Source organism: Cricetulus griseus, chromosome 2, assembly GCF_003668045.3.
Source record: "Cricetulus griseus strain 17A/GY chromosome 2, alternate assembly CriGri-PICRH-1.0, whole genome shotgun sequence".
In the NCBI taxonomy this organism is placed as follows: domain Eukaryota; kingdom Metazoa; phylum Chordata; class Mammalia; order Rodentia; family Cricetidae; genus Cricetulus; species Cricetulus griseus.
This window is the reverse complement of record NC_048595.1, coordinates 318,940,175-318,964,784: the sequence shown is the minus strand read 5'-3', so window position 1 is coordinate 318,964,784 and position 24,610 is coordinate 318,940,175. Positions and strand designations below refer to the sequence as shown.

At 43.6% G+C, this 24,610-nt stretch overlaps 1 protein-coding gene across 8 annotated transcripts in view; it reads left to right on the top strand.

Annotated features, from left to right (window-relative positions):
• LOC100758657 (baculoviral IAP repeat-containing protein 1b) overlaps positions 1-24,610 on the top strand; it is a 106,155-nt gene that overhangs the window by 24,238 nt on the left and 57,307 nt on the right. For 6 of the 8 annotated variants that reach the window (XM_035440522.1, XM_035440524.1, XM_035440520.1 and 3 more), the window contains 9 exons: positions 931-1,050; positions 3,269-3,368; positions 7,910-7,991; positions 9,658-9,715; positions 10,225-12,402; positions 18,133-18,300; positions 20,013-20,165; positions 20,475-20,561; positions 23,136-23,300. In XM_035440522.1, coding sequence (XP_035296413.1) covers positions 931-1,050; positions 3,269-3,368; positions 7,910-7,991; positions 9,658-9,715; positions 10,225-12,402; positions 18,133-18,300; positions 20,013-20,165; positions 20,475-20,561; positions 23,136-23,300 — 3,111 coding nt within the window. Of the gene's footprint in view, positions 1-930; positions 1,051-3,268; positions 3,369-7,909; positions 7,992-9,657; positions 9,716-10,224; positions 12,799-18,132; positions 18,301-20,012; positions 20,166-20,474; positions 20,562-23,135; positions 23,301-24,610 lie in introns of those variants that run through there. The other 2 variants (XM_035440527.1, XM_035440525.1) reach the window with 2 other exon arrangements.

Below are 24,610 nucleotides of genomic sequence, written 5' to 3'. Positions count from 1 at the left end.
GACAGGATTATTGCAGAAAGAATTAATGTGTGCATTGAGCATTTTAAATGTTAATAAGCATACAGCCACATTTCTGTATTCTCACAGCCAGCCTGGTCTACATATCGAGTTCCTGGCTAGCCAAAGCTACATAATAAGACCCTGTTTTCAAAATCCACAAACAAACCAAAACAAACTAACAAGGGCTGGGGTAACAAAGACCTTTCGAGAACAAAGACCTGAGTTCTATCCCTAGAATCCATGTGCAAAAGGGACTACTTGTATGGGCTTGTGATCTCAGTCCTGGGGAGGCAGACATGCCAACCTCTGGGAATCCATAGCCAGACAGCCTGCTTAGTAAGTTCAAGGCAAATGAGGGTCTCTCTCTCTCTCTCTCTCTCTCTCTCTCTCTCTCTCTCTCTCTCAAAAAAAAAAGGGAGGGGGGTGATTAAAAAATAACAGTGAAAGTTGTCTTCTGGCCCACAATGCACATGTACTCACATACATGCATGTATCTGCACACATACGAACCCATACACATACACACACATGTGGGGTGGGGGGAGTAAGAGGAACTAAGGGCTGAATATACTTCTTGATATGAGTGACGGAAAATGATCAGAGGAAGGAAGCCAAAGAGAACCTGAAGTGCCAGACTGCTCCTCCAGAGAACACACATTGTGGCACTAGGGAGCTATTCTCTATTACTCCATGGTTTAAGAGAAGTAAAAAGTAAAATAAAATCTTCTAGACTATAAAATATTTTTCTTAGTTAAATTGGATTGATTACTTCTCTTAATCTTTTGTGCTCTTCTAACCACCCTCAATTAGGTTGACGCAGGCACAGAACATTAGACCATTCCACCTATACACACGGCTAACTCGAACTTTGTGATCAAAGCCTGCTGGACTCACCTACATCTTTTTTTCTTTCTTCCACCAACCCCCAAGCTTACTGCAATGACAGCGTCTTTGCCAATGAAGAACTAAGGCTGGACACTTTTAAGGACTGGCCCCATAATTCACCTGGGGCAGTTGAGGCTCTGGTCAGAGCAGGCCTTTTCTACACAGGTGAGTCGGGATTTATGTCCACCAGATGTGCTAGTCCAGACTGCGTTCACCTCCACCCAGCAGTCTCCTCCACCCTCCGTCATTCCTCATAGATCCTTTTGGTGCCCATAAGACCTTCAGTTTCCTGCATCTCCCTTGGTGCTCAGCCTCCAAACTTGAAGCCCGAGGTCTGGGCTGACAGTGAGCGCAGTAGTCCGTTTGGGATAATTATCATGCCTTTTTGTCTTTACACCTTTCTTTCTCTTGCCCCAACACACCCAGTAGTTTTCAGAAACTGGCACAAGATAATTTTTTTGTTTTGTTTTGGCTCATATTTCTTTGTTTTATGTGTGTTTGTGAGTGTGGTGTATGTATGTCAGGAAGGCAGAGGGCAGCAGAAGGAACTGAGTATCCTACTCTATTACCTTCTGCCTTATTCTCTTCAGACAGGTGTCTCATTGAACAGAGTCAGGCAGTAGCCCGCCAGATCCAGTGATCTTCCTGTTTAATCACTGGGGTAATGGGTGTGTGATTGGCCTCATTTAGCTTTCCATGTAAATGCCAAGATTTGAACTCAGGTTCTCATGTTGGCACAGAAAGTCCTCTTACCCAGTGATCCATTTGTCCAGCTCCCTTGTATTTCTTTTACGAGAACTTAGATGGCCATACCTACCTTTGAGAATTGATGATAAATCCAATATTTTCCTTGGTTGACAATATGCCTAGTTAAGAATTGAGGTTTCTAGGGTTTGGGTAGTCAGTAAGGTGCTTGCTGTGTAAGTGTAAAAGACCTGAATTTATATTCCCAGCACCTATGTAAAAAGCCTGGTGTACATGCTATGATCCCAGCTCTGGGTTGCAAAGACAGGTGGATCTGCAGAGCTCACTGGCCTACTTGTCTTGCTGAATCAGTGAGCTCCAAGTTCAGTGAGAGACCTTACCTCAAAAATCAAGGTGGAGAACAATAGAGGAAGGTAGCTGGCATTGACTTCTGGGTTGTATGCATGTGCTGTGTGCAGTACATGTGTACACATGTGAACACACACACACACACACACACACACACACACACACACACACACACACACACAGAGTTTGGAGTTTCTATTGCTAAGGAAGAATGGGAGAAAGTAGGATATGGATCACTGTTTTTACAGTGCTCACAGGAGAAATCCCTGCAAATTCATTTCCTTAGTTTTAAACCATGATGGATCTTCCACAGTTCCTGGTCTCTCTTTAGCTGCTGCCCATTGGTAATCCATAAAGTTGATTCCCCTCAGCTGGGTCACTGGCTAAAGTACAAGGAGAGAATGAGGAAGATCTTCGGTACCCTCCCTGGCTATCTTGCTAGTACCCCTCCGATCAAATGCACTTCTGAGCTGAGATGGAATTTTGTGTAGAACTGTCACTGCGATTACAAAGTATTGCAAGTTCATCAGAGCAGGGCAGACACTTTACCTAACAGACATATTCCACGAGCATGAATGGTCTCTTTGCTTCAGTTTTAATCCTTTGTCTTGTCTTTATTGTCTCTTCTTACCAGCCTTCCTCAGGTCTCATGGGCAAAGTGCTCCTATTTCTAGTGAAACAGACCTGGCAATAATGTGGGAAGAGACAAGTAATTCCTCATGATCTCACTTACAGAGAACCCCTAACTTTGCTCCTGTGCTTCGTCACCTGCAATCTTCATATATTCCTTCTCATTTATTCCTTAATTAAATGCTTATTAATTGCCTACATCTGTGAGAGCCCACTATGTCATCATTGTCCAAATCGGACAGAAGTCTGTGCTCCCATGGAGTTTCTAGTCTTTGAAAATCTCTCATAATGACAGGGCTGGGGCCTGATGTTGGTGGCGCATGCCTTTAACCCAGCACTCGGGAGGCAGAGGCAGGCGGATCTCTGTGAGTTCGAGACCAGCCTGGTCTCCAGAGCGAGTACCAGGATAGGCTCCAAAGCTACACAGAGAAACCCTGTCTTGAAAAAAACCAAAAAAAAAAAAAATGACAGGGCTGAGATGATCAAAACACATAATACACAGGAACATTCAGGGACTATTGCTGACCACCACATTGAAGGACCAAGAGTCCTGTGTGGACTATTGCTCCCTGGTGACCTGTGCCACACAATCCAATTGGGATGCAAATAGGGTTTTACTATTGAAATTGTAAGTTATTATCTGTTTGTGAATTGACAAGTGTATGCCAGAGTAACACTGACCACATTTCTTTACTTCTAGGCATAAGGGACATTGTTCAGTGTTTTTCTTGTGATGGATGTATGGAAAATTGGAAGGAAGGTGATGACCCATTAGAAGATCACACCAAGTTCTATCCCAAGTGAGCAAGATGAATTCCCTGAACTTTGAATGTCCCTTCGAAGTTATTCCCTCCCTGCTCCCCAACCTGCTTTATCTGTGGATAGTCTCTGTCCACACCTCTGATTCCCACCGTGAAGGACACAAACTTTTATCTCTTTCCTCCCATAACATCCTCCCTGTCTAGGTTTCCTCTCATAGTTAGACTTGGTTTTTACTGGGTCAATATATATACTTTTAAAGACAGCATCTTGGTATATAGCCTGTACCACTCCAAACTTTCTAGGTAGCCTGAGTTGGATTTGAATTCATGATCATCCTTCATCAGCCTCCAACGTGATGAGCGTCCAGGGTGTGCCTTGCAGTCTCACACTGTTTTGATTCCTGTTTCTTCTAGAAGCTTTTAGAATTTCCTATTTCCAATATCTAAGGTTTCACACCAGGGTATTTCTTTTCTGTGATTTTCTTTTCTCAGTGCTGGGGATGAAACCAGTGAGCTGGGCACACTAGGCCAGCCCTTTACTACTGAGCTACTCTCACCCCTTGTCTCTGACCAGGTTTATTTTTACTCATTTTCTACACATGAAAAACTCTCTAGAAATGCCCAATTCCAAGAAGAATTTTGTTGTTTTCACTAAGTAATTACCAAGAATTCTCCCAGAAGTAAATATCAATATGTGCAGTCTTAAAAGTGGGTGTTTTGGTTGGACATGGTGGTGCACACCTGTAGTCCCAGTGCTCAGAAGCTGAAGGGAGAACAGTGCATGGTTTCATTTTATATGAAATACTTTAGTATGCTTGATTTAAAAATCAGTTTATTTTTAAAACCAAGCAGTTATAAGTTAAGAAAGAAAATCACAATCGCAGATCTCTTTTGGTGTGGTGTGGCAGCTCTTTGCAGGCTGGAAGAGCTGTAGCTTCATTGGAGTCCCCTGTTTTCTGCTTAGTTCAACAGGTACCCTTTGTGCATCCAAAGTAAAATTGTACTACATTATTTTGGTGTTAGAAAAATTTAAGTCTGATTTGTTTAACTTTTAAAAACATTTACATTTATGAGATAGAATGGTGATAATAGGACAAATCCTTAGAAATATTCTTTTAAAATATGTTTGATACTATATATTAATTTTCAGTAACAATAGGCTTCATTATGACATTTTATACACACAAATACACAGTATATTTCCTTTATGTTTTGCCATCCCCTCCTGTTATTCTCTCTTGTCCTCCTGTCACTCCCATTAATCCCTCCCCTTGGGATCATGTGTTGGAGACCAGCTGGGACTCCACAGTGAGGTCCTGTCTTAGATTCTGTAACTAGCTAACTAAAACTATTTCCTTCTCATTGTGGATTTTAAAGATGCTTGAGAGTAGGGCTCACTTTTTCTTTTTATTTGGATGTAGTAGGTAGTAAATTGTGAATATAGGGCGTTCTTAATCCTTGGGCTGATAAGATGCAATCTAGTTTTATTTCGAACTTTTCCAAAAAAGTCTATCAACTCAATTTTTATGCGATTTTTTTTTGCTCCTTTTACTACTTTTTATTTAAATTACCAGATGTCTTTGTGTGAGTACCCAGAATATTTACTTGTATGGTTGCGGTGGTTTGAATGAGAAATGTCTCCCATAGGCTTACATATCTGAACACTACGTCCCTAGTTTGTGGCATTGCTTGGGAAGGTTATAGAGCTTTTAGGTAGAGGAGCCGTGCTGGAAAAAGCAAGTCCGGAAGTGTGCTTTGAGTGTTTATAGCCTTACACTTCCAGTTAGACTTGTTTCCTGTGTTTAGTTGACTTTTTTTTTTTTTTAAATCTTTTCAGGTGGGCCCACCAGGTGGCTCCCAAATAAATACATAGAGACTTATTCTTACTTATGAGTTCCTGGCTTCAGCTTGGCTTGTTTCCAGCCAACTTTTCTAATTTGTGCTCAAGAACTCACATGGAACCTGGGTGTGGTGGTGCACACCTTAATCCTAGCACTTGAGGGGCAGAGGCAGGTGGATTTCTTGTGAGTCAGAGGCCAGCTTGGTCTACAGAGTGAGACACTGTCTCAAAACAACAAGAAAACCTCACATGGCTGTGGCTGCCTACAAACTATCATCCAGTCAGCATTTTAGCATGGCTGAAGACATACTCACCAAGACCTGAACTGCTGGATTTTGATGGCTCTCAGGACAGGGAGAGTCAGTTTTCTTCAGGGATGTGGCCTATGGTAGGTATCCCAACTCCAAGGGGGTGGCCCTACACCTTTGCGTATGTGGAGAGCACTAACTGAACTTGGAGAGCTATAAAAGAGGACATGAAGTTGGGAGGGTACAGTGTGAGGGGGCATCTGGGAGGGTTGAAGAGGGGCGGTGGGGGGTCTAAATATAATCAAAATACACTATATTTGTGTATTAGTTACTTTTCTGTTCCTATGATTAAACACACAGCCAAAATCAGCTTATGAAAAGGAGAGTTTATTTTGGTTTCTGCTCAGAGGGAGAGACCATAATGGCATAGGAGGCATGGTGGCAGGCAGCTGGAACAGGCAGCTGAGAGATTTCAAAGTAGAGTGAGAATGGAAGTGGACCAAAGCTATGAACTCTTACAGGCGATGTACTTCTGTTAATCCCATCAAACAAGAGTAAAGACTGACATCCAAGTTCTTCAGTCAGATTAAGCAAGCTTTATTTTCTGTCAGATAGGGATGTCTTCTAATGCAGGGTTTGAAAATATATTAAACATGGGAAAAAGTGGGACTTATATAGCCCCCCAAAACTGTGAGGCTAGGGGATTTTCAACCCTGACCCTTTAAATTTTTTATTACATTTTATTTATTTATGTTCTGTGTGCCATATGCATATGTAAGCATGCATACCATGGTGGATATGTGGTGGTTGGAGAACAACTTGCGGAGTCTGTTGTCTCCTTCCACTGTGTGAACTCAGGCCATCGGGCCTATCAGTAAATGCTGAGTCATCTCAAAAGCTCTGCTATTCCTTATTCTTAAATATTATCTGATATGAATATAGCCACTCCAGATTTTCTAGTACTAGTTTTTTAAAATCTTTCTTCATGTATACACATGTGTTTTGTGTATTTACATTATGTAACATGCACAGGTATAGGAAGGCACATATTAAAGCCAGAGGTATATTTTTGGGCATTTTCCTCTATTGCTCTCCATCTTATTTATTTTTTTTAAAGATTTATGTGTGTGTGTGTGTGTGTGTGTGTGTGTGTGTGTGTGTGTGTGTGTGTGTGTGTGTGCACCTTGTGTGCTGGTGGAGGCCAGAGGAAATTGCGTAATGCCCTCCATCACTCAGCATCTTACTTTCATGAGTCTCTCACTGACCTGGAGCTAGGGTAGAGTCCATCAATGCTGTGTGAGAGCAGAGGAAGCCTTGAGTGAAAGTGTATTATCGACATCTGCATGGCCATGTCAAGCACCTCAATGCCTCAGACCAATGAGGGCGGCAAATGCTTCCCCTGCAGTGTGGATGTTGACAGTGTATTAGTGTGTGCAGAATGCATCCCCTGATGCTTCTTCTATCTGATGTTTACAGCCCGAGACTGCTCCCCTTCAGAGACATCCCACAGAGACCAGCTAACCACTCCTCCTCTTCCCCATGTTCTACATAATAAAGGGGCCGAGTTTCTGAGTCTAGAAGGTGCCCTCCAGAGTGAGCATGCCCACTAGATCCCAGTTTGCTTGTCCTCTCCTCTCCTCTCCTCTCCTCTCCTCTCCTCTCCTCTCCTCTCCTCTCTCTCTCTCTCTCCTCTCCTCTCCTCCCTCTCCTCTCTCTCCTCTCCTCTCCTCCCCTCCCCTCTCCCCTGCCCTCCTCTTTCTTTCTTTCTTTCTTTCTTTCTTTCTTTCTTTCTTTCTTTCTTTCTTTCTTTCTTTTTCTTTCTTTCTTTCTGAGACAGGGTTTCTCTGTGACTTTGGAGGCTGTCCTGGAACTCGCTCTTGTAGCCAGACTAGGCTGGTTTCGAACTCACAGAGATCCACCTGACTCTGCCTCCCGAGTGCTGGACTAAAGGCGTGCACCACCACCATCTGACTGTACTTCATTCTTGGTTATGATTCCAGCTTTTCTGTATCTGTGTCATTTCTTCAGTGTCTGTCATTTTTTTTCACCCCTCTGACACCCCACTTAGGTTTCCAGGACCAAGCCGTTTGACAGTGAAGGCTTGGTATTTTGAATCTCTAAGTTCATTTGTTCTGCTTGCATAGACAGACATTAACTATATGCATTTATTTCACCATGTTCTCTGCATATCCTCACCATCACTTTACAAACCACATGCACTAAGTTGTGGAAAGCCAAAGTGTGAATATCTTTTGTTTTCCAAGACAGGGTCCCTTTGTGTAGCTATGGCTGTCCCGGAACTCACTCTGTAAACCAGACTGACCTCAAACTCACAGAGATCCACCTGCCTCTGCCTCCCAAGTGCTGGGATTAAAGGCATGCGCCACCACTGCCTGGCTGTATTTCATTCTTGGTTCTGTGTCTGTTAAAAACCTAATACAAATGCTTACTTTCTTGAAATCATTTTTGTGACTTTTATCTTCTCTGCTTAGCTGCGTCTTTCTGCAATACCTGAAGTCCTCTGCAGAAGTGACTCCAGCCCTTCAGAGCCACTGTGAAATTCCGAAAGCCATGGTAATGGACACCACCCCTTCTCTGTTGGGCAGTGCATGATCCTGTAGTTGAATACTGTTTTGAACAGCAATTGCCACTTGCCAATGTAGAATTAAATAGACTCTACAAGTATTTACTAAGAAATTACCATCTGATAGCTGTAGATGGGGTTTCACAGTAAACAGAAGACACATACCTAGCTCTATGAAATGTGCAATCCCTTCTCCTACTGAGATTCTTCAGATTCTTTCAAACTTAGACTTGACTGATATCTGAACTAAATGGATCCAGTCTGTGATCTTTAGACAGTAAGCTTGACTTCCTACTTGGTGTTTAGAGATCTTTGAGGTATATTTCATTTTGTTTACTTAGTTTTTTTGCTGGAGACAGTTTCTTAGTATGAGGTCTAGGCTGACTTTGAACTTGCTATGTACCCCAAATAGCCTAGAATTTATGATCATCCTGTGTTACCTTTCCAAGTGTTAGGATTGTAAGTCTGTGTGCCAACATACACAGCTGAAATTTTATTATTGTTTTGCTTTATTTCTTGCCATGCTGGAGATCAAATTCAGGCAAGGACTTTGTAATTGACCTACATCACTGGTCTATAGATGTGTTTCCATAACAAAATCAATGCCTAGTGACAATTATAATTAAGATAAGAGTTTGAACTCTAAATTTCTCAGGGATACAAACTATCATTTGAATAGTCACACACACTTCCTCACTTGAAGGTAGTATGGTAGTGTACTATGTTTGTCATTCCCCCAAAGAAACAAAGCTTGGCATAATGCCCCATAATGCCATGAATTCAAGGGTAGCCATAAGTTTAAGGCCACCCTTAAGTATGAGTCTCCTTCTCAAAAAACAAATAAAACAAAAACAGGGGAAGGAAAGGAAAACAAAAGGAGAAACAACACGGGTTCAACTGACTAATCTCCTATATCTGTAAATTTAAAATGACTTTGCAATCACTAGAGATGTAGCTCAACTGGCAAAATATTTACTCAGTATACCTGAAGTCCTGTGCATGCTCAGCGCTGATCAAACAGAGTGTGCTGGGACACCTGGGGTCACAGCAATTGGAGGTGGAGGTAGAGGGGTTACAAGTTCAAAGTCCTGGTCAGACACCTATGAAGTTTGAGGCTAATCTAGTTTAAACAAAACTCTGTCTCAGAACAGAAACAAAAATAAAAAGCAATTGAAGCCAGGTGTTATAATTCATGCCTTTAATCTCAGCACGTAGGAAATAGAGGAGCACGCTAGTCTACATTAAATTTTGTCTCAAAAAAGAGGACACAAAAATCTGTGTGTGTGTGCATGCATGTATAATAGCCTTTCTCCACCCCAGTATGTGGTATTACATATGTAGTTACTAATAACCAAAGATGGAGGGAATACTGAATGATTTTTGCAGGACCATTCTTGTTCTACACCTATTATTTTGATTACCCATATAGCATCACCTATAGAGACAATGTATGTATCACATTGTACCATCTAGGAGCACACTCTTGCAGATGTGTGAGATTTATTCTTTCATATCTAGGGCACTTCTTCCTTCAATAAGTACTGAGCGTAGGCTGTGTTTAGAAGATCTTGGGTTTTGATTGATTAGATTATCAGTGACAATATAATCATGATTTAAGACCCAGTTTTGATTTAATAAAGGGTTTCTCTTCCAAAGGACACCACAGGTGGAAGCAATCATGAGGATCCAGTGACAGTTCTCTCTACTGTGGCTGGTAAGAACTAAAAGCAATATGGGATTATGTGTATTTGTACGTAGGTCTTTGAAAGGCAAGTGTATTTATAGTTGTCCAAGGAGCTCCTAGAAGGGAGAGCACTGGCATGGAGGGTTCTGTGGATGACAGTGTCAGCATTCCTGTGACATCTTGAGAATGAAGGCAGGACTAATGGCAGCAGTCCTGTGTCAGGTCCAACCAGCCAGTGTTAACTGCATGATACAGCCAGCTGGTTTCCTGAGATCTTAAATGGGAAATTAGGGTACCAGAGTACTCTTAGGAAGCATACATTATTTCTAAGTTCCAGATCAAATGGGAGACTTGAACACATGATCCCACACTCTGATTCTATGAAATGGTCTGAGAGGATCTCAAAGGATAACATGGACATTGGAGGAAGGTCCTAACCTATCCATAGCAGACAGGCAGAACAATGTAACAGACACCACAGCCTTGGGATTGAGAGGTTTGCTGCATTTCCTGCTGGGTCTCCCTTCTTCTCCCCACAGATGTTGCTCCAAGTGAAGCCCAGGGATGTGAATGTCCATCCAGCGGTGCCTGTGTCCTCTCCACAGACCTGGCTCAGAGTGAAGCCCAGTGGCTTCAAGAGGCAAAGAGTCTGAGTGAGCAGCTGAGAGCAGCCTACACCAAAGCCACTTTCCGCCACATGAATTTGCCAGAAGTGTGTTCCAGCCTAGGCACTGACCACTTGCTTGGTTGTGACCTGTCCATCGTCTCAAAGCACATCAGCAGGCCAGTGCAAGAGGCCTTGACGCTTCCTGAGGTCTTCACCAATCTCAACTCTGTCATGTGTGTGGAGGGGGAAACTGGCAGTGGGAAGACAACCTTCCTGAAGAAAACAGCCTTTCTCTGGGCATCAGGATGCTGTCCCATGCTGAACAGGTTCCAGCTGGTCTTCTACATCTCCCTTAGTTCCAGCAGACCAGACCAGGGTCTGGCCAGCATCATCGGTGCCCAGCTCCTCGAGGCAGGAGGAAGCATTAGTGAAGTGTGCCTGAGCAGCAGCATCCAGCACTTAAAGCACCAGGTGCTCTTCCTGTTGGATGACTACAGTGGGATGGACTCACTGCCCCAAGCCATAGAAACACTGATTACAAAAAACTACTTGTCACAGACCTGCTTACTGATCGCTGTCCATACCAACAGGGCCAGGGCCATCCGCCCATACCTAGATACAATTCTAGAGATCAAAGAGTTTCCCTTCTACAATACTATCACTGTATTACGAAAGCTATTTTTCCATAAAATTTCATGTCTGCTGGAGTTTATGGTTTACTTTGGAATGAATGAAGATTTACAGGGAATTCACAAAACCCCCCTCTTTATGGCAGCAGTCTGTACTGACTGGTTTCAAAATCCTTCTGACCAGTCCTTTCATGATGTGGCAGTTTTCAAGTCCTATATGAAATACCTGTTCTTAAAGCACGAGGCTACACCTGGGCCTCTCAAGGCCACCATGTCCTCATGTGGCCAGCTGGCCTTGAGAGGGCTTTTCTCATCTTGCTTTGAGTTCAGTAGTGAGGACCTCACAGAAGCAGGAGTTGATGAAGATGAAGATCTGACCACCTGCTTGATGAGCAAATTCACTGCCCAGAGACTGAGACCAGTCTATCGCTTCTTAAGTCCTTTGTTCCAAGAATTTCTTGCTGCCATGAGGCTGACTGAACTCCTGGGTTCAGAAAGAGAGGAAGACCAAGATCTGGGTTTTGAATATTTGAGACAAGTTAACTCACCCTTGAAGGCTATGAGTGTCTACAACAATTTTTTGAAGTATGTCTCCAGCCACCCTTCATCAAAGGCAGGGCCAAAAATTGTGTCTCACTTGCTTCAGTTGGTGAGTGATAAAGAGTCTCTGGAGAACATGTCTGAAAATGAGGATTATGGGAAGACCCAGCCAAAAACTTCCCGGATGATGCAGTTAATTAAGGGAATGTGGCAGGTATCTCCTGAAGCTTTCTCTTTGTTCATTTCAGAACATCTACTGAGTATTGCTCTAAACTTTGCTTATAAAAGCAATTCAGTTGCTGCATGTTCTCCATTTATCTTGCAATTCCTTCAAGGAAGAACACTTAATTTGAAAGTACTGAATTTACAATACTTTGGGGACCACCCAGAAAGCCTGCTACTGTTGAGAAGTGTAAAAGTCTCCATAAATGGAAATAAAATGCCACCCAGAGTAGGTTACTCAGTCATGGAAAAATGTTATGAAACCTTACAGCCACCAATGATAGATGAGGACTATGCATCTACCTTTGAACATATGAAGGAATGGGAGAAAAACTTAGCTGAAAATGAAGATAAGCTGAGGAATTTTATGAATAACCAGCCCCAGTGTCCACCCAACATAAGTGCTGGGTACTGGAAACTGTCACCCAAGCAGCACAAGATCCCTAGGCTGGAAGTTGGAGTGACCAACATGGGTCCAGCAGACCAAGCACTGCTCCAGGTCCTCATGGAAGTCTTCTCGGCATCGCAGGATATCGAACTCCATTTGATGCACAGCAGCGGCTTTCTTGAAAGCATCCGGCCTGCTCTGGAGCTGAACAAGACCTCTGTCACCAAGTGCTCCCTGTGCAGACTGAGGCTCAGTGCAGAGGAGCAGCAGCTGCTTCTTGCCCTGCCTGCCCTGAGGTCTCTTGAGGTCTCAGGGACAAACCAGTTGCCAGGTATCCCTGAGTGTCACACAGCCATTCTGGTTGACACCGTGTTTTCTCATTCTCAGTTTCAGATGAATGAAACTTCTCAGGCACAAGGTCATAAATGTGTCCTGATAGAAGAGATCTAAACACTTTCACTGTCTGTGGCAGTGGATAAGTCAGTGAAAGGCCCCAAATCATAGGATGGGTTTGAAGTAACTCAGAAAAACTAGGGTTGCCATCAGTATTTCATCTCTCAAGGTTGTTAATAAGGGAGTTTCAATCTCTTGTTATCGGTAAATGATGGTCTGTGTGTAAGATGATGCTGGAGAATCATCTGTACCCTGGCTGCCCAAAGGAGGAGGAGGTTATATTCTCCAGAGTTGACTTTTTAATATGGGTAAAAAATATTTTGTCTTCTTTTAAGCCGGTTGCAGTTCTCAACCTGTGGGTCATGACCCCTTGAGAGGGTTGAATGACCCTTTCACAGGGGTCACCTAAGACCATCAGAAATATCAGATTTTTACATTACAGTAGCAAAATTACAGTTATGAAGTAGCAACAAAAATAATTTTATGGCTGGGGTCACCACAACAGTTCCCGGAACTATATTAAAAGGTTGGTATTAGGAAGGTTGAGAACCACTGCTCAAAGAAAGGTTTGCTGTTTTTAAAATAGACTTTATCTTATAATGATTTATTTAAAATAACATTTCAGTGTGTGTGTGTGTGTGTGTGTGTGTGTGTGTGTGTGTGTGTGTGTGTGTATTTCTCTGTGTGCATGTATGTGTAGATACCCTCAGAGACCAGAAGAGAATGTCACACAGTCACACACCGTTTGGTGCTTTGGTTACAGGCTGTTCTGCCCTGCCTAATGTGGGTGCTGGGAACCTCACTGGGGTCCTCTGCAAAAGAAGAGCTCTTGATTGCTGAGTTATCTTTTCAGCTTGTGGACATGACTTATCTCTCATCCAGTTTATTTCTAAGTTTTTATTTTTTTATGTAAATTAGAAGCCATCTTATTTTATTTATCAACTTAGTTCCCTCTTCCTCCCATCCTCCATACCCCCAACCCCCAACTCATCCCTCTTCTGCTCCATAAAAAGGTTGTATCCTTCTATAGGGGGGTCTTCAGAGTCTGTCATATCATTTGGAGCAGGGCCTAGACCCTCCCCCATGTGTCTAGGCTGAGAGAGTATCCCTCTATGGGGAATGAGCTCCCAAAGTCCATTCGTATACTAGGGATAAATACTGATCCACTGTCAGAGGCCCCATAGACTGTCCAGGCCTCCAAACTGACACCCTTATTCAGGGTGTCTGGTTCTGTCCTATGCTGGTTTCCGAACTGTCAGTCTGGGGCCCATGAGCTCCCCCTTGTTCGGATCAGCTGTTTCCCCAGCCTGGTCTTGACCATTTTTTTTTTTTTATTTTTAAGTTTTTGTACCACTGTAAATATTTGATTTTTATACTTTGTAGATGTTAGTAGCATACTTTCCTTTTCAGCAGCATGTTATACGTTCAATTGTGTTTTGCTCTGTCTGTATCATCCGCTCCTTTCCTTTCTTCCTTTCTTTCTTTCTACATAATTTCTTTGTAGAATCTTTTGGAATTTCACAACATGCACCTCAAATCTGCTCACCTCCCAGTCTCTCCATGTGCTTTCCTCTGCCCCCACCCTGGCAGTGGCCTCCCAAGTGGAAATATATATATATATATATATATATATATATATATATATATATCAAACCTGTAGTTGGAATTTTCGTTGGGCTGCCAACCAGCTCCCAAATAAAGGCTCAGAGACATTATTAATAATGAATGCTTGGCCTTAGCTTAGTCTTGTCCCACTAGCTCTTTTAACTTAATTTCATCTGTTTCTATTCATCTATGTTTTGCCTGGGGCTTTTTACCCTTTCTTTCATTCTGTATGTCCTACTTTCCTGCTTCCTCTGTGTCTGTCTGGCCCCTGGCATCTCCCTGTTGTCTCATTTTCTTTCTTCCTCGAACTTAAATTCCTCCTCCTACTTACTCTCCCTGCATATACCACCTCCCTCTCTATTGGCCATTGAGCTTTTTACTAGACCAATCAGGTGCCTTAGGCAGGCAAGGTAAAACAGCAACACATCTTTACATAGTTAGACAAATATTCTGCAACACAAACCAAATGAAAACAGGTAAAACAAAAACAGAGAAAAACAAAAGACCAAAATCAAACCAAACCAACAATAAAACTTTGTTTCTCCTCGGTCTTTCCCACCTCTTCAACACTTCTTCCTTCATCCTGGTGGCATTGGGAGCTGTGGTGTGTCACACATTATATCCTCTAGTCCAATCAGCTTTACTTCCAAATGTTCATTGCTATGAGTCTGGTTCAAGGCCTCTGGTTTTTAGTACACCATCATCACTAGATTCTCACCAAAAACTCCTCTCAGATATCCTGTAGCTGCCTTAAGTCATGGAGAGCCCATGGTTATCATTCCACAGGACCAGTCCCTTCACAAGCTCCTGAGGTCCTAGATGGGATAGATGTTTGGGTGGGCTAACCCTACGTGAGCCTGGGTGGTAGTTGCGCTGGTCAGTCCAGGCCACTTGGGCCTACCCCCTCAGGTGAGGAGCAGAGCCAGCTCCGCTATGTCCATGCCATCAGGATCAGCTCTCTCCTGCCTTGGGTAAGGGATGGGGCCATCTCTTCAGAGTGGGGAGATCAGCTCTTCCATGAGGGTTAAGGCCAGCTCTCTTGCTGCAGCATCCAGTGAGGGGCAGCACCAGCTATCTCAGGGCCAGTGAAGGCACGGCTAGCTCAGCATGGCCCTCTGATTCCATCATGCGTGGTTCCCATGGCTCCATGAGGCAACATGGGCCGTAGATATCAACATAGACCCAGACATGGTTCTCAGCAGCAGCTTAGACCAGGACCATATCCTGGCTCTGGGTGGAAGCACAGGCCACTCAGATCAGGATGGCTGTAGTGGTGGCATGGCTCCCAGACACCAACAAGACCATAGGTTGTGACTCCAACCCTAGGTTCCCATGTAATCTTTGGTGGCAACATCGACTGTGGCTGTGATGGGACCATGGACCCAGACGCGATCCTTGGCAGCAGCTGGTCTGGATGTCAGCATTGCCCCAGGTGCAATGCAGGCCACTCAGGTCAGCATGGCCCAGGGGCAGTATGGCCCTTGGACACTAATTTGATCCCAGATCTTGGGCATCCATGTACCCTTTGATGGTAACAGGAACCTTCTACATCAACATTGGCCTTGGCGGCAGTAGGGCCATGGACCCCAACATGGCCCCTAGCTTCAGCCCTGGCTTCAGTCCTTCACCATGGCATCAGGTAGCAGCACAGGCCACCCAGATCTGCCTGTCTCCAGCTGCAGTGTGTCCCTTGGCCACCAATATGGACTCAGGTGACTGACATGATCCCAGGCATCCACACAATCCTAGGTGGCAATATAGGCTACAGACTTCAAAACAGACCCTGACTACAATAGGACCACAGACCCAGACATGGTTCTCAGCAGCAACCCGGGTCTGGATATCACCATGGCCATAGGTAGCAGCACAGGCCACCCATACTGTCATGTTTCTGATGGCAGTTCAGTCCTCAGACACAAACATGGCCCCAGGTGACAGCCCAGACCCTAGGAATCTACATGACCCTTAGTTGTAACAGGAGCCACAGACATGGGCTCAGATGTTGATTGGTATAAGATAACCAATTGGAGCCGGGCGTTGGTGGTGCACGCCTTTAATTCCAGCACTCGGGAGGCAGAGGCAGGCGGATCTCTGTGAGTTCGAGGCCAGCCTGGTCTCCAGAGCGAGTACCAGGGGGGCTCCAAAGCTACACAGAGAAACCCTGTCTCGAAAAACCAAAAAAAGATAACCAATTGGTGTGCTTTTCCCTGGGGAGGACTATTTCTCCCATTATCAACAACCCTTAGTTTCCTGTAGTTCTTTGTGTAGGGTTGAAGCCTCACGAGTTTTCACTTAATTGGAATACTATTTTCCATCCTTTTATTCTGTATAGGAGCCTAACTTTAAAGGTAAGGTGAGTTACTGATAGACAACAGATAGATGAATTACTACTACTGCTACTTCTACTACTACTACTACTACTACTACTACTACTACTACTACTACTACTACTACTACTTTGGTTTTTCCAGACAGGGTTTCTCTGTGTATCAACCCTGGCTGTCCTGGATCTTGCTCTGTAGACCTGACTGGCCTTAAACTCACAGAGATATGCTTCTGACTCCTGAGTGCTGGGATTAAAGGTGTGAGCCACCACTGCCCTCCAGGGTTTTATTTCTTGATCCATCCATCCAGCCTGCATCATTTGATTGGAAGCTGATCTATGCCATTGACCTGGGATTCTTCTCCCTCATCTCATCCTAAAATTCAAACGTTTGGTCTTTTCTTGGTGTCCCACATGTCCAGTATATTTCTATCCTGTTTTTATTTTTCTCCATATTCTTTGCTTCTTTTGTCTAGATCCTTTACTTTAACTTCACATTCTCATATATCTTCTGCTTCCTTCATTCTACTTGTAATTCCTTCCGTTGGGTTTTCTAGTTCAGTTACTGGGTTTTTCAATTTCATATGCATATTATCTTGAGTCCTCAGTGTTTCTCTTTATTGAATTTGATTTTTCAAAGCCTGGATTTTCTTCATTGTTCTGGGAGCCTTATGTTTGTGTTTTCTTGGGTATCACTCAGGTGTTTATGCTCTCTAGGTTCTTTCTTTTTAAGATCATTGAGCTGTGACATCTTTAAGAAATGTCATCATAAACTAATATCATCTCAAATTATCTGTAAACTTATTTGGTGAAGTTTATGGTTGTTCTTCTAACTGTGTTCTGGGGTTGATCCAGGTCAATCTCGTTGACAGAAATTTCTACAGGAGTTGTAGCTTGGCAAGGAGGAGGAGGCAGACTACTGCCTTGATCTTTCAGTGTTCATATTTTGTTATGAGACTTCTTTGGTTTGTTCTGTGTCTGATAAAATAGAAAAGATTGGGCAAAAGAGATGTGTGGGTTGAATTGAGTCTCAGGTTGGCTATGGCTCATGTGGACCCAAGAAACTCGGCTGGTGTGAAATATGTTCTATCTGGCCCAAGATTAGAATTAGGGGTGTATGTGGGAGTTGCGGTGGGTGTGAGGAGGGGAGCATCAGGCAAACTCCCACAGCTAGTCCCTGGAGAAGGACCTGGCTGTGTAGAGAAATTGGATGTGGTGTGTGAGTAGCCTGAAGGTTGGGGGCAGGGAATGAGGCAGAAGCCTAGACATTGGTAGTGGCACAGGCAGGGCGGCTAGACTAGCCCCAGGAATTGGATGTGGGACCCAGGCTATATCTAGGGGGTTGGGAATGGGTGAGAGTAGAGGGGAGGATGTTAGACTTAGCTGATACTAGTCCTTGGAAAAGGATATGCAGGATCTGGTTTGGTAGAGAGGCTCTGAGTTACATTTTTATATAAGTTGGAGTTGAACTTTGTTCTTTTGCATATGCAAAACCAGATGTCCTCACAGTGTTGGTTGGGGGGATGTCTTATTTATTTTGTGAGTCTAGAGAGCAGCACAGCGCTTCCCCTGTGCTCTACCAGCAGATGATTCAGACAGCAGGATCTTCATGGATGTGCTTCCTAAACAGATGTTAGCATCTCTCAGAAGTTTCCTTATGGAAAGATCTAAAAGTCACAGCACACTTGAGAACTCCCACCTGGGTCTCGTGAGTGATGGGAACCGTGTGCTGCTTTCCAGATCAACTCTTCCCTAACTTGGACAAGTTCCCGAGCCTGAGAGAACTGTCTGTGAGACTAGATGGTTCACCAGATGTGCTGTCCGTCATCCCTGGAGACCTCCCAAACTTCCACCACATGGAGAAGTTATCCATCCAAACTTCCACAGAGTCTGACCTCTCCAAACTGGGTAAGGATGGTGCTTGGATCTCCCAGGTCATGGTTCAGCTGGAAAAGTACTTAGCTAACAATGTTAGAATCATTAAATCATCATTAGTTAAAACTTCTGTGGGTCTGACAGCGTGAACCGTGTCCATGGGAAGGTGCAGGAACCGTAAGAGAGCAGACATGTATCTGTAACCCTGAGTCCTTAACATGACTGGAACTGTTCTGAACTCTTCACAGATACTAACTCACTCTTCATACCACTGTGTGAGAGAAGGCACAGTGGTTACTGCTGATTTTTAACTGGGGAAATTGAGTCAGTGATTTCTCAGGTTTATCCAGCTAAGAAAATGTATCTTCCAAAGAGAAGGTTTGAACCCACGGCCTGAGCATTAAACTCCCAACACACTTCCTCTCCAAGGCAGTTTGTGGAGTCCTTTTCTTTGCTGTTGTTTTAGTGGCACTTGCAGATCCATCTGCTGAGGGAGAAAGAAATCTGACTGGGGGCAACTGTAGCTAGAGTTTCTTGCCCCTTCAGGTCCTGCCACCCTTCTCAGCCCCAAATAAGCACACGGATGCTATATCAATTATAAAATTGTTGGCCAATGGCTAGGGCTTCTTTTGACTAGATCTGTCTTAATTATTCACCCATTTCTATAAATCTATACATTTCCATGTGGTCTTGGCTTACCGAAGAATGCCTGGACCTGTTGCTCCTTTGGCAGATACATGGTGTCTCCTTCTGGAGGGTTCTCCTCCTCTCTCCCCAGCATTCTCCTTATCTCCTAGCCCCACCTATATTCCTGCCTCTACTAGCCAAACAGTGTTTCATTCATCAACCAATAGGAGAAACATATATATGATGGGAGAAGAACATCTCCCATCAGGCAACCTGGACCTTTTCTCCATTTCTCTCCATCCCAGCCTCTTGTTGATGGACAGCTGTGCAGCCATCTTTCTAGAACATGTCACTTAGCAAAATGACTCAAGAACCATCAGATACTTAATTTGGAAAACCCTGAACACTGAGGACTAAAGAAATGGAAAAAAAGGGGACCAGAGTCTGACTTGGTGGTGCATGCCTGTAATCCCAGAATTTGGGAGGCTGAGGCAGGAGGATTATCACAACATCAAGTCAGCTTATCTCTAAAAATACAGTTATTTCCAGGCTAGCCTGAGATACAATATGAGACCCTGTCTGAAAAGAAACAAACAAAAGTATTTTGTAGGTTTTGGAGATCAAGTAATAGGTAAAGGTACTTGCTGTCAAGCCTGATGACCTTGGTCCCACAAATCCATAAATGGAAGGAAACAGCCAATTCTCCCAATTACTCCCTGATTTTTGCATATGTGCTTTGGCACATGGATGACCCCCACATACCATATACACATAGACAAAATAAATAAGTTTACATATTTTTAAGTCATGCCTCAGAGTTGTCCTATCTTTTATGTCACTCTATACAGAGTTCCTGATGTGTCAGGGCAGTGTGCAAACACAGACATCAGGCTGCTGATGCTGAAGGTGGAATAGAGAGAAGAGAACACTGATCCAGAGAGGGTCAGGAACTTGCCCCTAGTCAGTTGCAGAAGCTGAGCACATGCCCAATATGGCCTGAGCACTGCCTCACAACATCACTGCCTGTTTAATCTGTGTGGCTGGAGAGTATGGATTGAGAGACCTGTTCAGAAACTTGAAACCTTCTCTAATTTGTGAAAATCCTTCCTCTTTTCCAGTTAAATTGATTCAGAACTCTCCAAATCTTCATGTTTTCCACCTGAAATGTGATTTCTTTTCGGATTTTGAGTCTCTCATGACTGTGCTTGCTTCCTGCAAGGAACTCAGAGAGATGGAGTTTTCTGGACGATGCTTTGAAACCAGGCCATTTGGTAAGAACTGTACAACTTTGACTTCAGATGCTCCTATGCACAAAGTCATTAAGTACTCTAGAGTTAAAATGCAACTGATGTCACAGAAACTGTGACAGTACCTGACTTCAATGAGTCTTTCACAGCAATAAATTGCATCTGTGTCTACAGTGTAAACATTTCATTTTCGGAGTTGTTTCCTCTGTAAGTCATAGTAATTAAATCTGAATATTATATCACCTTTCATCACTTTGAGATACTCTCATTTCAATAATGTTCCTCTGTGTCTCAGAAAATGTATCTGAACTAAATTTATTTTATCTTTCCTAGTCACTATTTTGCCAAATTTTGTTTCACTGAAGATATTGAATCTTGAGTGTCAACAATTTCCAGATAAAGAAACATCAGAAAAGTTTGGTAAGTTTGTAAAACTTACCTTATTCTCCCCCTTCTCCTCATTGTCCCCTTCAGTGAACCTACAGCAAAGTAAGCTGTCCCTGATCATCCATGGCAGCTGGGTCCAGGACCTCTGCTGATGTAAACACTAGAAGATCCTCCACTCCATGATATAAAATGGTGCGGTGTTTGCCCACAACCCCACATGTCCTCCATATACTTTAAACCATTTCTCAATTGTTTACAATGCCTACTGCAGTGTAAATGCTGTATAAACCAGTGTTACACTGTGTTGTTCTGGGAATAATGATGAGGGGGAAATGTCTGTGCACGTTTGGCACAGACACGATTTTTAAAATTGAACCTGTGGTTGGTGGAATGTGTCAATACAGAGGGTCGGCTGTACCAGCTATGCTGGTCCTTAGGAGGACAGCATAGTGATTGATGCTCAGTGTCACCCCAGATGCCATCACTGTTGGTCCCACACATCCCCACACTTGACCTCATTAAATGCAATGTTGTCAGACTCACTGGCTTTGTAGAAGAGAATTTGGCCATGATAGCACTGTGTAACTTCATTGTCTGGCAACCACTCCAAATATGCTATGTGCTTTTTGTTTCAATGTTTTCTGGAATAAATATTATATATATATATATATATTATATATAGAAACTTCTATTTAATGTTAATACAACAGTATAACTCAGATTTAACAAAATGATAGGTATAAGGAATGTTTAAGTACTTTTGACTTAAGAAAAGATTATAAAAATAGATTGTTTTTGATTTAGGTAAAAATTAATTTAGAATAATTTAAATAAAAAAGGAAATGATTATGAATTTGGATATGGTGGTACATACATTTAATCCCACACTTTAATGCTAGAGGAAGAGGCAATAGGATCTCTGAGTTTGAGCCCATCAAGGAAAGTCAGAGCTAACCAAGAAATCTTTTCTCCCAAAACCAAAAGAAACAAAAAAAAGGAAAGGTAGGAAGGAAGAAAGGAAAGATGGAAGGAAGAAATGATTGTGAAAATAATGAGTGTTTATGGAAACACTCTAAAAGAGAGGAGACAAAGCTCCTGTGGGATACAGAGCTATACTTCACAGTTCTCAGACTTTTCTGTGCATAAAGAGAGCCTGAGTTTCTTCTTGCTTCTTTCTCTTCCATTTCTATAGAGACAATGTATGTGTATGTGGGCAAGTGTGCATGCCACCTGTCCCCACCTGAGTTTTGTTTGTGGGAACAGTGGATAGGTAATTCAGTGTGCTCAAATAGCAGGGATAGGATCAGGCACCAAGAAGACACAAGCATGTATCACACATTAATTGTGCAATAAGACATGGAGTATAAAGAGAGCCAAGTCTCACCACTGAAGAAAGAATTTACAAGCATTGAAAGCGGAGGGTGGGACAGCCAGATGGCTCTAAAGGTGTCTTGCCAAAACCAAGGACCAAAGTTACATCCCTGGGACCACATGGTGTAAGGAGAGAAGCAATTCCTATAAGTTGGCCTTTGACCTCCCGCCCCCTGCAATGCTCTGTGACATGTGGGTGCCAAACAAACAAACACAAACAGCAGAAGTAAATGAATGTAAACAAAAAAGAGACTGGGGAGGATAACGAACCCCAGGGAAAGGCCACATCTCAAGGTGTACCAGACCTAGTCAGGAAAAGGCAAGTGTCCAGATTCCTGTGCCTCGTCTGACAGCTGTCTCCATCTCATGAATGTATTTTTCTCCTTTTAAAAATTTATTAAATTATGTGGGCTGGAGAAATGGCTCAGTGGTTAATGACATTGACTGCTTTTCCAGGGGGTTTAATCTCAGCACCTACATGGCATGTCACACTTGTCTGCAACTCCAGTTGCAGGGGACCCAGTACCTCACAGGGACATACATGCAGGCAAAACACCAGTGAACATGAAATAAAAATATGCATTAACTAGCCTGGTGTCGAATGCCTTTAATCCTAGAACTCAGGAGGCAGCGGTAGGTGGTTCTCTATGAGTTTGAGGCCAGCCTGGTCTACAAGGAGAGCTCTTGGCTAGTCAGGGCTACACAGAGACAGGGAAAGTCAGAGAGCAATCTGGAATATTGCTTCATGCCAGAAAGTCTTCTAATTAATTTCTGTGAGGCCACAGAAGTAGAGACTTAGTGATCATGTGATCTACAGAGTATAGGCTAAGAAGGACTAGATGAGGGGTGGAAGGCTGTCAGAGTAGTAGACCATACTTTAATGAGGAGGGTGAATTTCTTCAGAGTGATGGCAGGGTGTGGGATAGCAAGGGAGTGGGCCAAAGACTCTGTGCAGCTAGGAGAGTGACCTGCAGTGGAGACCCCACTTCAGAAGAGAGAGCAGAAATGGAGAGACACATGGACTTGTGTGAGGAGACAGGTTGGGAGAGGATGGAGGGACCTGCTGCAGAGAGCAGCAGGGAGCAGTTGTGTCCTGACCCCTTCTCTCTGCCTTGGAGAGGGCAGTGACCAGGAGGGCCTCTGCTAGGTGGGGCCTCGTAGACTGCAGAATGTCCAGGTCATCAGCTGCTCATGAAGGGACAACTATTGAGAATGGCTTTGTGGTGTCTCCCACAGCACAGGCTCTGGGTTCTCTCAGGAACCTCGAGGAACTGCTCCTTCCCACTGGGGACGGGATTCAGCAAGTGGCCAAACTGATTGTCCAGCAGTGTCTGCAGCTTCCGTGTCTCCGAGTTCTTGTCTTTCACCACATCTTAGATGATGACAGTGTGATGGAAATTGGTGAGTTTCCCTCAGGGAAAGGGTATCTACTTGTGTGGAAGCAGTGGCAGCATTGGAGCTGTCTGCTGAAAATGTCTAGAACTGGGAGTCTTCCAAATGTTCCTTGTGTCTGCTACCACAGTGTTTCCTCTTGTGTCCTACAGACTTTGGTTCATCCTCGTCAGACTGGGAAGGTCAACAGGTGTTTTTTTGGGGGGGGCAGTATAGAAGCCCTTGACCAGTGATTTGTTTTCACAGTGGTGGGATTGAACTCAGTGCCCCCCTCCCACACACAAAGGACCGGTGAATCTGTGTTCTGACATTTGGTGGTTCAGACACTTGGACAGATGCTCTGCTGGTCAATTGAATATTGACAATATGTAAACAAAGGTGCAACAAGCTGGAATGTAGAACTGGATTAACTTTCCTGTTTGAATTGCTAAAAATTTCATTATCCAAGTAAGTGTAGAGTTAACCAGATGAGTTCAGACCTTCACCAGTGCCCAGAGCCCGATCTGTGTCCCTTCTCCACCTGTGCCATCCACTTCCTCCACAGGCGACCACTGCACTACTTTCTTTTCCAGAGATTCATTTGCCTCTAGACTCTGCATGAACAGGGATCCTGCACAAAAGGCGCTATTTTGTGTCTTTTGGCTCAGAATATGTTTGTGCTTTATATTCATAGTAACATGTGTGACCAGAGTGCATTGACTTCACTGCTATGTGTCAATTGACCATATCTGCCCTCCATGTGTCCATTTATGGGCACTTGAGTTGTTTCTGGTAGTTGGTTACTATGCAAGGCTTCTAAGAACATTCTCATGCAATGTTTGTGCTTAGTGATTTCTAGGTGTGGGATTTCTGAGTTAACTCACATAGATTGATTCAAACCATGTTTTTGATTAGATGTGCCACATGCCTGTATTCAACACTTGGGAGGCTCAAGAGTTTGAGGACTTCCTAGGTCAAGGCAAGGCCGGGTCACATGAGGCTATGAGCACAAACAATTAAGTAAGCAAAGGAGAGTACCTCTCCATGATGCCATACCCACTTTCTCCCTCACCAGAGCTTGCTTCACATCCTGGCTATAGTAGGTGTTGTCAATCTCTTATAGTTAGACACTCTGATGATTCTTGTGGGTAAGGAAACCCAAAGCTTCAGTTGAGTATCTTTCAGATTGACCAGTCCCTGAAAGAAAAAGAAGAGAGGAAAAAGAAATGGTTATATCATTCTGATATGGGTTTCAGAAAGCCAGACAGACACCACCAAACCTAATGGAGGCCTGGCTTGTATGAACTGCCCTAGGAGCCAGGAATTCTAGGAAGAAAAAC